At 37.0% G+C, this 11,115-nt stretch overlaps 1 protein-coding gene across 2 annotated transcripts in view; it reads right to left on the bottom strand.

Moving 5' to 3' along the window:
• Positions 1–4,050: 4,050 nt before the first annotated feature.
• The window catches only part of FAM185A (family with sequence similarity 185 member A), a 53,408-nt gene continuing 46,343 nt past the window's right edge, over positions 4,051–11,115 (bottom strand). For both annotated transcript variants that reach the window (XM_059395768.1, XM_059395770.1), the window contains one exon: positions 4,051–5,171. In XM_059395768.1, the coding sequence (XP_059251751.1) occupies positions 5,059–5,171 (113 nt within the window). In that variant the 3' untranslated portion in view covers positions 4,051–5,058. The remainder of the gene's footprint in view (positions 5,172–11,115) is intronic.

Here is an 11,115-nt window from a genome sequence, read left to right as displayed (position 1 = left end):
CTACTGTTGACAGGGTCCAGGAAAAAGCCCAGCTCTGTTCTGACTGCCACAAACAAGCTGTGTTGGTAATATTGGATAATTCTTTTAACCTTTCTATTTTCTCCATTACTTACCTTTTTTAAAAAAAATTTAATTCCTGTGTAGTTAACATACAGTGTTATCTTAGTTTTAGGTATACAATATACTGATTCAATAATTCCATATATTACTAAGTGCACATTATGGCAAGTGTACTCTTAATTCCCTTCACCTATTTCACCCATTCCCCCACCTACCTCCCCTCTGGTAACCATCAGTTTGTTCTTTATAGTTAAGAGTCTGTTTTTACATTTGTCTTTTTTCTTTGTTTATTTGTTTCTTAAATTCCACATAGGAATGAAATCATATGGTGTTTGTCTTTCTCTGACCTATTTCACTTAGCATAATACTCTCTAGCTCCTGGGGCGCATGGGTGGCCCAGCAAGTTAAATGTCTGCCTTTGGCTCAGGTCATGATCCTGGGGTCCTGGGATGGCACCCTGTGTGGCACCCTGCTCAGCAGGAAGTCTGCTTTTCCCTCTCCCTCTGCCTCTCCCTCTGCTTGTGCTCTCTCTCAAATGAATAAAATCTTAAACCTCCCCCACAAAAGGCACCCTTAAAAAAACTCTCTAGCTCCAAACATGTTGCAAATGGTTAGATTTCATTCTTTTTTATGGCTGAATAATACTCCATTGAATATGTATATTCCACATCTTCTTCATCCATTCATCTGTTGATGGACATTTGGGTTGCTTCCATAATTTAGCTATTGTAAATAATGCTGCACTAAACGTAAGGATGTATATATCCTTTAGAATTAGCGTTTTCATATTCTTTGGGTAAATACATGAGTGTGATTGCTGGATCATATGGTAGCTCTATTTTTAATTTTTTAAAAGATTTTATTTATTTGTCAGAGGCAGAGAGCACAGGCAGAGGGAGAAGCAGGCTCCTCAGAGCCAGTCCCGGACAGGGGACTCAGTCCTAGCTGAGCAGCAGACAGACACTTAACTGACTGAGCCATGCAGGCGTCACTATTTTTGACTTTTTGAGGAACTTCTGCACTGTCTTCCACAGTACCTGTACCAGTTAGCATTCCCACTGAAAGTCCAAGAGAGTTCTTTTTTCTCTATAACCTCACCACTGCTTGTTGTTTCTTGTTTTTTATTTTAGCCATTGCAACAGGTATAAGGTGATATCTCATTGTGGTTTTAATTTGCATTTCCCTGATAATGATGCTGAATGTCTTCTCATGTGTCTGTTGGTCATCTATATGCCTTATTTGGAGAAGTGTCTGTTCATGTCTTCTGTCCATTCTTTAATTGGATTATTTGGCTTTTTGGTGTTGAGTTGTATTAGTTCTTTACATATTTTGGATATTAACCCTTTATCAGATGTCATTTCAAGTATCCTCTCCCATTTAGTAGGTTGCCTTTTAGTTTTGTTGGTTGTTTCCTTTGCTATGCAGAAGCTTTTTATTTTGATGTAGTCCAATATATTTGCTTTTTTTTCCCCTTGCCTCAGGAGACATCCTAGAAAGATGTTTTTACAGCCTGTGTCAGAGAAATTACTGCTTGTGCTCTTCTAGGATTTTCATGGTTTCAGGTTTCACATTTAGGTCCTTAATCCATCTGAATTTATTTTGTGTATGGTGCAGGAAAGTGGTCCAGTTTTCTCAACACCATTTATTGAAGAGACTATCTTTTCCTCATTGCATACTTTTGCCTCCTTTGTCGAAGATTGACCATATAATTGTGTATTTATTTCTGGTCTTTCTGTTTATTTTTGTGCTAGTACCATACTGTTCTGATTACTGCAGCTTTGTAAAATAATTTGAAATCTGGAATTCTAATACATCAAGTTTTGTTTTTCTTTTTCAAGACTGCTTTGGCTATTCAGGGTCTACTTTGGTTCCATACAAATTTTAGGATTGTTTATTCTACGAAAAAAAAAATTCTTAGGATTGCTTGTTCTGTGAAAAATGCTGTTGGTCCTTATCTCTTAAGTGAAATTAGTCACTGTCTTCTTGTATCCCACAAATTTGAAGTAAGGATAAACTCAAGGTAAAGAATATGAGTAATTTTGAAAAGTTTAAAATGGGCTACACAAGGTATTGTTATAAGGTTTTCTGTATTAGATAAATGCTTTTAATAATTGATTTTGAAAGTATTACTTAGCTGTAGAATGGTTCCTAGAACCATAGAAGTGGACAGCAGGGGAATCAGCTGAGTAGGAAATTTTTAGACCTGAGCCAAGGAACTTAAGATGACTTAACGGGGTAATTTTTAACTAAATCTAGAGATTTCTGACAGCTGCAGAAAAACTGGCTTCTGATCCCTAAGTGTTTCAAGCACACAACTGGAGAGACCTATAAAAGAGACAACTGCTTTCTTTTTTTTTTTAATATAATTTTTTATTTTTTATAAACATATATTTTTATCCCCAGGGGTACAGGTCTGTGAATCACCAGGTTTACACACTTCACAGCACTCACCAAAACACATACCCTCCCCAATGTCCATAATACCACCCCCTTCTCCCAAATCCCCTCCCCCCAGCAACCCTCAGTTTGTTTTGTGAGATTAAGAGTCACTTATGGTTTGTCTCCCTCCCAATCCCATCTTCTTTCATTTATTCTTCTCGTACCCACTTAAGCCCCCATGTTGCATCACCACTTCCTCATATCAGGGAGATCATATGATAGTTGTCTTTCTCCGCTTGACTTATTTCGCTAAGCATGATACGCTCTAGTTCCATCCATGTTGTCGCAAATGGCAAGATTTCATTTCTTTTGATGGCTGCATAGTATTCCATTGTGTATATATACCATCTTCTTGATCCATTCATCTGCTGATGGACATCTAGGTTCTTTCCATAGTTTGGCTATTGACAACTGCTTTCTAAAGGAATAAAACCTACTTGGGGAAGACCAAGGGTAAGGAGAAAGATACCCTGTTATGTTCCCTAGAAACCAAGCAGGGTGTTTGGTATTTAACTGTCAAAGCTTGCTCCAAAACTCTTTGAGAAAGATCCTCTTTTAAACAAAAACAGGAGCATATTTGTTCTTTATGAAAAGACAAATTTTATAACTATAAAAATGAAAGAAAAGGGGTAGATGTTAGAAAAGGTGAGCTAAAAGGTTACCAAGAAGCAGAATGAACATGTGGAGAAATCTTCAAGTTCTCAGTGCAAAGCACTCAAAACAACCAAAATATTACTTAGGTCTTCAGCTCTTAAGCATTTGCTATCCATCGGTGAGTATTCAAGAGACTAAAATATGGCAGCTTATCCTTTCTGTTTGGACTTGACTATGTGATTCAAATATGTACAATTCTTTTAATAATTTTAAATACAATTTACAGCTGTTCTGCTCATGACCTTTCTGGCTGTTGTTGACTAATTTCATAAACTTTACTTTTAGTCATGAAAATAAATATTTATATAATTGCATGAGGGTGAAAAATATTATAAAAACTGCCTCATTGCCTTACAGTTTCCTCTACTTAATAATTTAGCACACTTACACTATAACCACATCAAACAAACATGAATATTGTCCCAACTTCTATAAATTCTGATTTCATGAAGATTGAACTAAAGGAGACTTTGAGATATTCCACAAAGTTCACTTTTTGTCTTATAACTATAAAGTTAAAAATAGAGCTCTAAATATAATATTAACAAAGAGATTATTATAAACCATAGTATTTGAGAAGGTTTATTAGAAAGCATTGTTTAAGAACTGATTTATCCTTATCATTAAAGACATAATCCAAAAGATAGGACTATTTAGTCTTATATAAGTTAAATGTCCCAGAAGTAGACAAATAAGGTTTGAAAGAGAATTCAGGAAATAACTTTATACAGTACACTTGTTAAAGTGAAAATCAATCTTCATTGTGAAAAATCACTGAATGTTTCTCCTCTTCCCAATGCATTATATCTTAAATTACACCAAAAAAAAAAAAAAAAAAAGAAAGAAAAAGAAATCAGTAGCAAATGCATCACATTTCAGATTTTTTTTTTTTAAGATTTTATTTATTTTATTTGACAGACAGAGATTACAAGTAGGCAGAGAGAGAGGGGAGGAAGCAGGCTCCCTGCTAAGCAAAGAGCCCGATGCTCTTTGAGCCCGGGCTCAATCCCAGGACCCTGGGATCATGACCTGAGCCGAAGGCAGAGGCTTTAACCCACTGAGCCACCCAGGTGCCCCCATTTTAGATGTTTTTATTCACAGCTTAAATTTACACTGTCATAAGAGGCTCTAAGTAGCAAACATGTTATGAGAGCTGTGGTGCAAGACATTCTAAGACAACTTCTCCCCATTACCTATGCCTTTGTATAATCTCTTTCTCCTGAGTGTAAACAGAAATTATAAATATGAGGAGATAGCACTCCCATGATTATGCTACATTATACAGCAAAACAAAGATTATTCTGGGCAGGCTTGATCAAATCAAGTTAAGACCTTTAAAAGCAGTTTCTCCAGATGGCTGCAAAAGAGGTCAGACATACAAAGTACCAGAAACATCCGAATGCATCACTGCTGGCTTAAAGATGGAGAGGGCCACATGAGATGGAATGCAAATGGCCTGTACAAGCTTAGAGGGATCACTGATGGACAGCTAGAAAACAGAGACCTCAGTAGTAGTCAGAGGGAACTGGATCTTGCCAATATAAACAGACTTGAAAGTAGACTTCCCCGCCCAGAGCATCTAGACGAGAACAAGCCTGGGTAATGCCGAGTCCAGCCCTGTCCACCCTGAGCAGAGAACCTAGCCATGCAGGTCTCTTGACCCACACAACTGTGAGCTAAAAGTGTGACTTTAAGACAGTAAGTTTGTGGTAATTTCATGACAGAGCAATAGGAAACAAATATAATAGCTAAATACAAATTTTGAAAAGGCTCCCACAAGACAATTCACCAGTATTCATTCCGGTTTGTTGTTTTCAGCATTTATACGAACTGTGGTGTTTGCATTTTTGTAGTCACAGATCTGCTAATCATTGCTCAAAATTATAAATACAATTCAAATCATTCTCAGTCCTGCAGTTTTAGGGACTGAAACCAGCTTTGACTTCTAAGATTTACAGTGCCTTCTGGGGCATCAGCCTTAATCCATTTTTCATGTTTGCTTGCTTGATTCATGAGCCCTGAAACACAAAATTACACAGTTACATCTTCATTGACAAGAGCAGTATTTGACTACATAGATCCTAACCACACATTTCTGAAACTGAAAAATACTTTGTAACCACAGAAGTCTTAAAAAAGATAATATGAGTTGGGAGAGTTGCAAAGGGGTTACCTGGGCTTGTTCCTTCTTTTCATTCTCTCAGAACAACTGAAAGGGAAGCTACTCTTTATTTGTTTTTGGATTTTTGTGGGTCTTTTTGGTATGCTGGCTTTAAAGAGGTTTAAGTACAACTGACAAACTCTAAGTGCTTAACATAGGCAATACAGTAAGGTCTGACATATGTAAAACTCTGTGAAACCATCTCTTCAATCAAAATAATGATCATATCCATCACTCCTACAAGTTGCCTCATACTCCTTTGTCATCTCTTCCTCCTGTCCCTTCCCTACCTGTCACCTCCAGACAGTCCCCCCCAACATCCTAAACACTGATCTACTTTGTGTCACTACAGATTAGTTGCATTTTCTAAAATTTTAATGAATGGAATAAAACCACTTATATGTGTGTGTATGTGTATATATATGTATATGTATATATCTGTATATATATATACACACACACACATAACCATATACATCTATACATGTATATATATATATATATAAAGTCTAGGTGCTTTCACTCAGCATAATCATTTTGAGGTTCAATCACACTCTGGCAGGTATCAGGTAGTTTCCTGACACACATGCTGATCAGTACTTTGCTGAATGCTCTCAGGCACCCTGTGCAGCTCCCTCCTCTCTTGAATTCTCTCTTGGGAAATCTAGCAGTCCTGGTCTCCCCAGATACTTAGTCTCTTCCTTGTCAGGAGTCTGTCGGGCTCTGTCTGTATTACCCCTTCCTGCCCTGCACCGTGGAAACTCCCTCCAGGTAATATGCTGTAGCAGGCATAGAGCTCACCTGGTCCATTTCCCATCTCTCTTCTAGTTCCATGTTTTTTTCTTTCGATCAAGGTAATTAAGGTGTTATATGTCCTCTTAAGCTCCATTGCCATTCTGGATTTAAGAGACCAGTCAAATCTGAACTGAAAAGACTTGTGAATACACTGTCTCAATTCTTCATACATATTTTCTTTGCTGACTCCAAGCACAAAAATCAGGAAACAATTCTTTTCTTTAGTATAGCTTTTTCCTTTGTTAGTACCATGTGTTGTTCCTAGCTGATGAAAAGGTGCTTTGTACCATCCAGTCTTCCTGTCAAGTGCTTCTTTGATACAAATTCTTCTCTGAGTTCTTGCCTCTCCTTTCATCTGAGTCATAATCTCATCTATCTATGTTTTAGAGTTAATTGCATCTTTCAAGTATCCAATGACTTCCTCTGGAGTTTTTCTTTCCACTTTTCTTGCTGTATTTCAATGTATTGGAATTATTTATGTATTCTCTACCTTAGAATTATTACTCTATATTATTATTATATACTATTGTTACTCTACTTCTCAGTAAACTGGTTAAATCTCATTCCTTTTGGTAAATCCATGTATTAGAAATGTAAAACTAACAAACAAAAACCCAAAAAACAAACAAACAAAAAAAACAACCCCCCACACACACCCCCAAATCCCCCAAAATAAAAAAACCATCCCAAGCCCAAATGGTGTCACTTAGGCCAAGTTCCCAAACAGGTGTTTAATACAAAATCTAATTGCAGTTTCAAACTCCCCCAGAAATGTAGTCTTAGCTGGTCCATCAGGAATTTTTCAGTCAGTGCCAATGAGTTTGCCACAAGGGCCCTCTCCATCCCTCCATCCCAGAGGAAGATGAGGTCATTTGAATTATAAGACCACTTTGCTTTTTCAACCTAGAAAGGGCCTAGCATGGAATAAGCTTTTTCTTTCGCTAATAACTTTCTTACCCCCATTCTCCTCTGGAAAAACCTTCCATTTTGTACAACTCCTTGGTGTGCCTCTCTACTCACTAGGTGAGGTGCTGCCCAATTCATAAATTATTTAATAAAGCCACTTAGATTTTCAAATTTACCTAGCTGAATTTTGTTATTTCATGGGAGCTTCTTTTTTTCTTCCAACTCTTCATTATTAAGGGGTTCAGATTTGTCAATTTAAATGTCCTTTTTGTGCCTGTGCTGCATTTGGTAGGTCACAATTTCGAGGTACCTGCACCCAAGAGTCTTTCTATAACACAGAATTTTTTCCCTAGTAATTCAAATAAATGTAGAGGAAAGAACTGGAAATCCTAAGTGTTGGTTGCTCTAACTTTATTATTACTATTATTATTTTTTAGAAATGTTTATTTATTTGAGAGAGAGAGCACGCACAAGTAGGCAGAGCAGCAGGCAGAGGGAGAGGGAGAAGCAGGCTCTCTGCTGAGCAGGGAGTCTGATGAGAGGCTTGATACCAACCCTGAAATCATGACCTGAGCTGAAGGCAGCCGCTTAACTGACTGAGCCACCCAGGGACCCCACCTTTATTATTTTTTCACACCATTTGGCATCAATAGCAAAGTATAAACAACAGTAAGGCTTTCCCAACTATCTAAGGTTTTTTTTCTTTAATATTCTTATTCATTGCATCTGCGGTCATGCTTTTCTTGCTTATGGAAAGAGAAACCAATCTACTCATTTCCTTTTGGAGCAGTAGAGGCTACTGTAAGGGTGGAAGGCCTTCCCCTGCCCTAGGGTTCTTCTAGCTGGACTTAGAACCAAACTCATATGAGACAGATTTACAGGAAAATATCAAATTTAATAGGTGTACACGAGGAATCCACAGACATGAAATCCCAAAGACAATGAGGCAATATGAAGTTTATATACGCTAAGGAGAGGGATTGGCCTGATACAAAGGGGAGAAGACCATTAGCAGGAAAGTGAAGGGAGATGTTTTGAGAAACAAAAGTTGTCCCATTATGCAGATAAGTTTCTTAGGTAAAGGGGAGTCTCTGTTAATAGCTCTCTTGCTGGCTCAGACTCTCCTTTCCAATGTAAATTTATGCAGCTGAGGAGGCAGACAGCTTTACCTGCATTCTGCTAGGTTTTGATTACTTTTGACTTGAAATAATCTTGATCCCAAAGTAGTCCATCTTGGGACAGCCTGCCCTTGGCCCTTATACTGCACATAATGCTACTGCTACTAACAAAATGAACACATAGCAATTTTAGCCTAAAAACAATACTCAAAAAGAAAGACAGTTTAAACAATTCCATTTAGGTTGCTTGAAAATAGCTTTCCCTATTTTGCCTATAAGTAATTTACCCAAAGATCTTCATACTTTGGTTGGCCTGAATCTGTGGAGACTCTACTTCTAATTTGTGAAGTTTATAAATTCCCTCCTACAAAAATCTTGCAACACATATTGGAACTTGCAGTTGCAGAAAACAACAAAACAAATTAAGTAAATTTAATTCCCTTTGCCAAGGATAATGTTGTATTTGGCAAAAATGTGAAATGACTACCTTATCTCTATATAGTTTGGCTTCCATTAAGTGGGAGGAAAAGTTTGTTTTCAGGACATGGTTTTGGGTGTCTTTAAAAATATTTATTTATTTATTTATTTATTTATTTATTTATTTATTTATTTAAGAGGCCCATGCACGAGCAGTATGGGTAGAGGAAGAGGGAGAGAGAGAATCTTAAGCAGACCTTGTGCTGAGCACAGAGCCCAATGTGGGGCTCAATCTTAGGACCCTGAGATCATAACCTGAACTGAAACCAAGAGCTGGACACTTAATTGACGGTGCCACCCAGGTACCCCTCAGAACACGTTTTTAAACTCCAGTGTTTGCTCTCTAAGTCTGCCCTGTCCAAATCCAACCATATAAATATATGAATTTTCAAGTTCTTTTATTTATTTTCCCCGAAATACCTAGTTGAGAAGCATTAATCATTATTTAACCCCAAATATACCTGATCTAATCAGCACTAGCTGTGCACAAAGATAGGCCTCTAAGTAATACTTTACAAAATTAAATTCTCTGGTTTAAAAATAGGCTTAAAAAGCTTCTTGGCTAAGGTGAGCTTCTCCTTTCCACTCCCTTGTTCTGAAAACTCCACCTCCCTCTCCCAACCCTTGTAACAGACTTTATTTAAACATTTGGTTCAGAAGATAATTTCTGTGCCTGCCTTATTAGCAGCATATTTAACTTCAATGTTCACGGTTGGAGGATTCCCTCTTTTACATTTTTATACACTACTGACCATCCACTATTGGGAAGCACCATGCTAACGTAGTTTATATCTTTACACTCAAAAGATGTACAAAGACATGCTAATATCCTCAAAAAGTTTACCAAATGGCTAGGAAAGTAAATCATACACCTATGAAACATGAAATTTTATTATTTTAAGGCATACTTTTCACAAATAAAACCTCTAGCCACACACAATTCTATAACCAAATGTTTTAATGTTGTCAACATTCAATAACTGTTTACAGTCTCCCCTTGACAAAAATGTAACTCCAGGCATCTTATCATTACTGACAAGAAAATATTTTTGAGCTAGTTTTAATGTTTCCATCATTTATATTTTCTCTCAATTACCTGGACTAATAACAAAGTCAACAGTACTCTAGGTTTTGAGCAAGTAGCCAATCCGTTTTGCCCAAGAAATTCTCAGAAAGACTGTTCCTCAAATCTTTTGTTTAATCCCATCCACTGTATTTTTCAGTTCAGACATTGCAGTTTCCATTTCTAGAAATCCAATTTTGATCTTTTTTACATCTTTCATGTCTTCATCTTTAGTTAACTTTATGCTATATTCGAACAGGTAGAATACAGTTATAATAACTCTCTTATTTTCCTTCTCTGCTAATTCAGACATCTGTATCTGTTCTAGATGGATTTCAACTGATATTCCCTTTATTATGGGTTATATTTTCTTGCCTTTTTGCATGTCTGATCATCTTTGAATACCAGATATTGTAAATCTTGAGCTTGGTTCAGGGATGCAGTTACGTTACTTGGAAACAGTTTAAGCCTTTTATCTCTTGCTTTAGTGATTTGTTAGGCAGTTCTAGAGGAATGTTCAGTCTAGGGACAACTGTTTCTAACAACTAAGTGTTCTACCCAATGCCCTGTAAGTTATGTTTTTTTCCAGTCTCACAGTGTTCTGCACTGGTGCAAATACCAAGGTTCTTTTTCCTCTGGTACTTTGTCCTATGAACTCTCACTGTCTTGGTCTGGACTCTCATCATGGTCTCCTCAACTCTGGGAGTCTGCTGGGTTCCACAGTGGTTCCCTCTCCCTGTGTACCACAACCTGGAGACTCTCGTAGGACTAGGCAGGGGCTCATTTAGTTTATTTCCCATCCCTCAGTGATCACTTTCTCTCCTTTCCTGATATATAATGTCTTAGAAACTGTTTACTCGTGCTTTCTGTTTACAAAATTTTGTTGTTGTTGTTGTTTTAGATAAAAGGGTAAATCAGTCCACTGATTTGTATTTTTTACCAGTTTTATTCCATTTCTTGACTGGAAACTTCCATTGTTTCTTTCTCCCTCTCCCCATTGTCTTTCTCTCTCTCATTCCCTCTATTACACTAACTTCTTATTTTGAAATAATAAAGACTCATAACAAGTTGCAAAAATAGTTCACAGAGGTCCTGAGCACCCATTAACCCAGTTCTCCCAATGGTCTCATAATCATATTGTATTGCCAAAACCAAGTAATTGGTTGGCAAAGTACAATTAATCAGACTACAGACCTTACTCAGATTTCATCATTTTTGCATACACTTTTTGTGTTTACTATTATGACATTTTATCACATGTATAGATTTATGACATCACTAAATGAAGATATAGAACTGTTCTATCACCACAAAGCAAGTGTCCTTTGTGATGTCTCTTTATAGTCTTATCCTTATAGATTTACAACATTAATCAAGATATGGAACTATTCTATCACCACAAAGCAAGTGTCCTTTGTGATGTCTCTTTATAGTCTTATCCT

Source organism: Mustela nigripes, chromosome 4, assembly GCF_022355385.1.
Source record: "Mustela nigripes isolate SB6536 chromosome 4, MUSNIG.SB6536, whole genome shotgun sequence".
NCBI lineage: Eukaryota > Metazoa > Chordata > Mammalia > Carnivora > Mustelidae > Mustela > Mustela nigripes.
The sequence above is the reverse complement of the archived record's forward strand: the minus strand, read 5'-3'. Positions and strand labels throughout refer to the sequence as shown.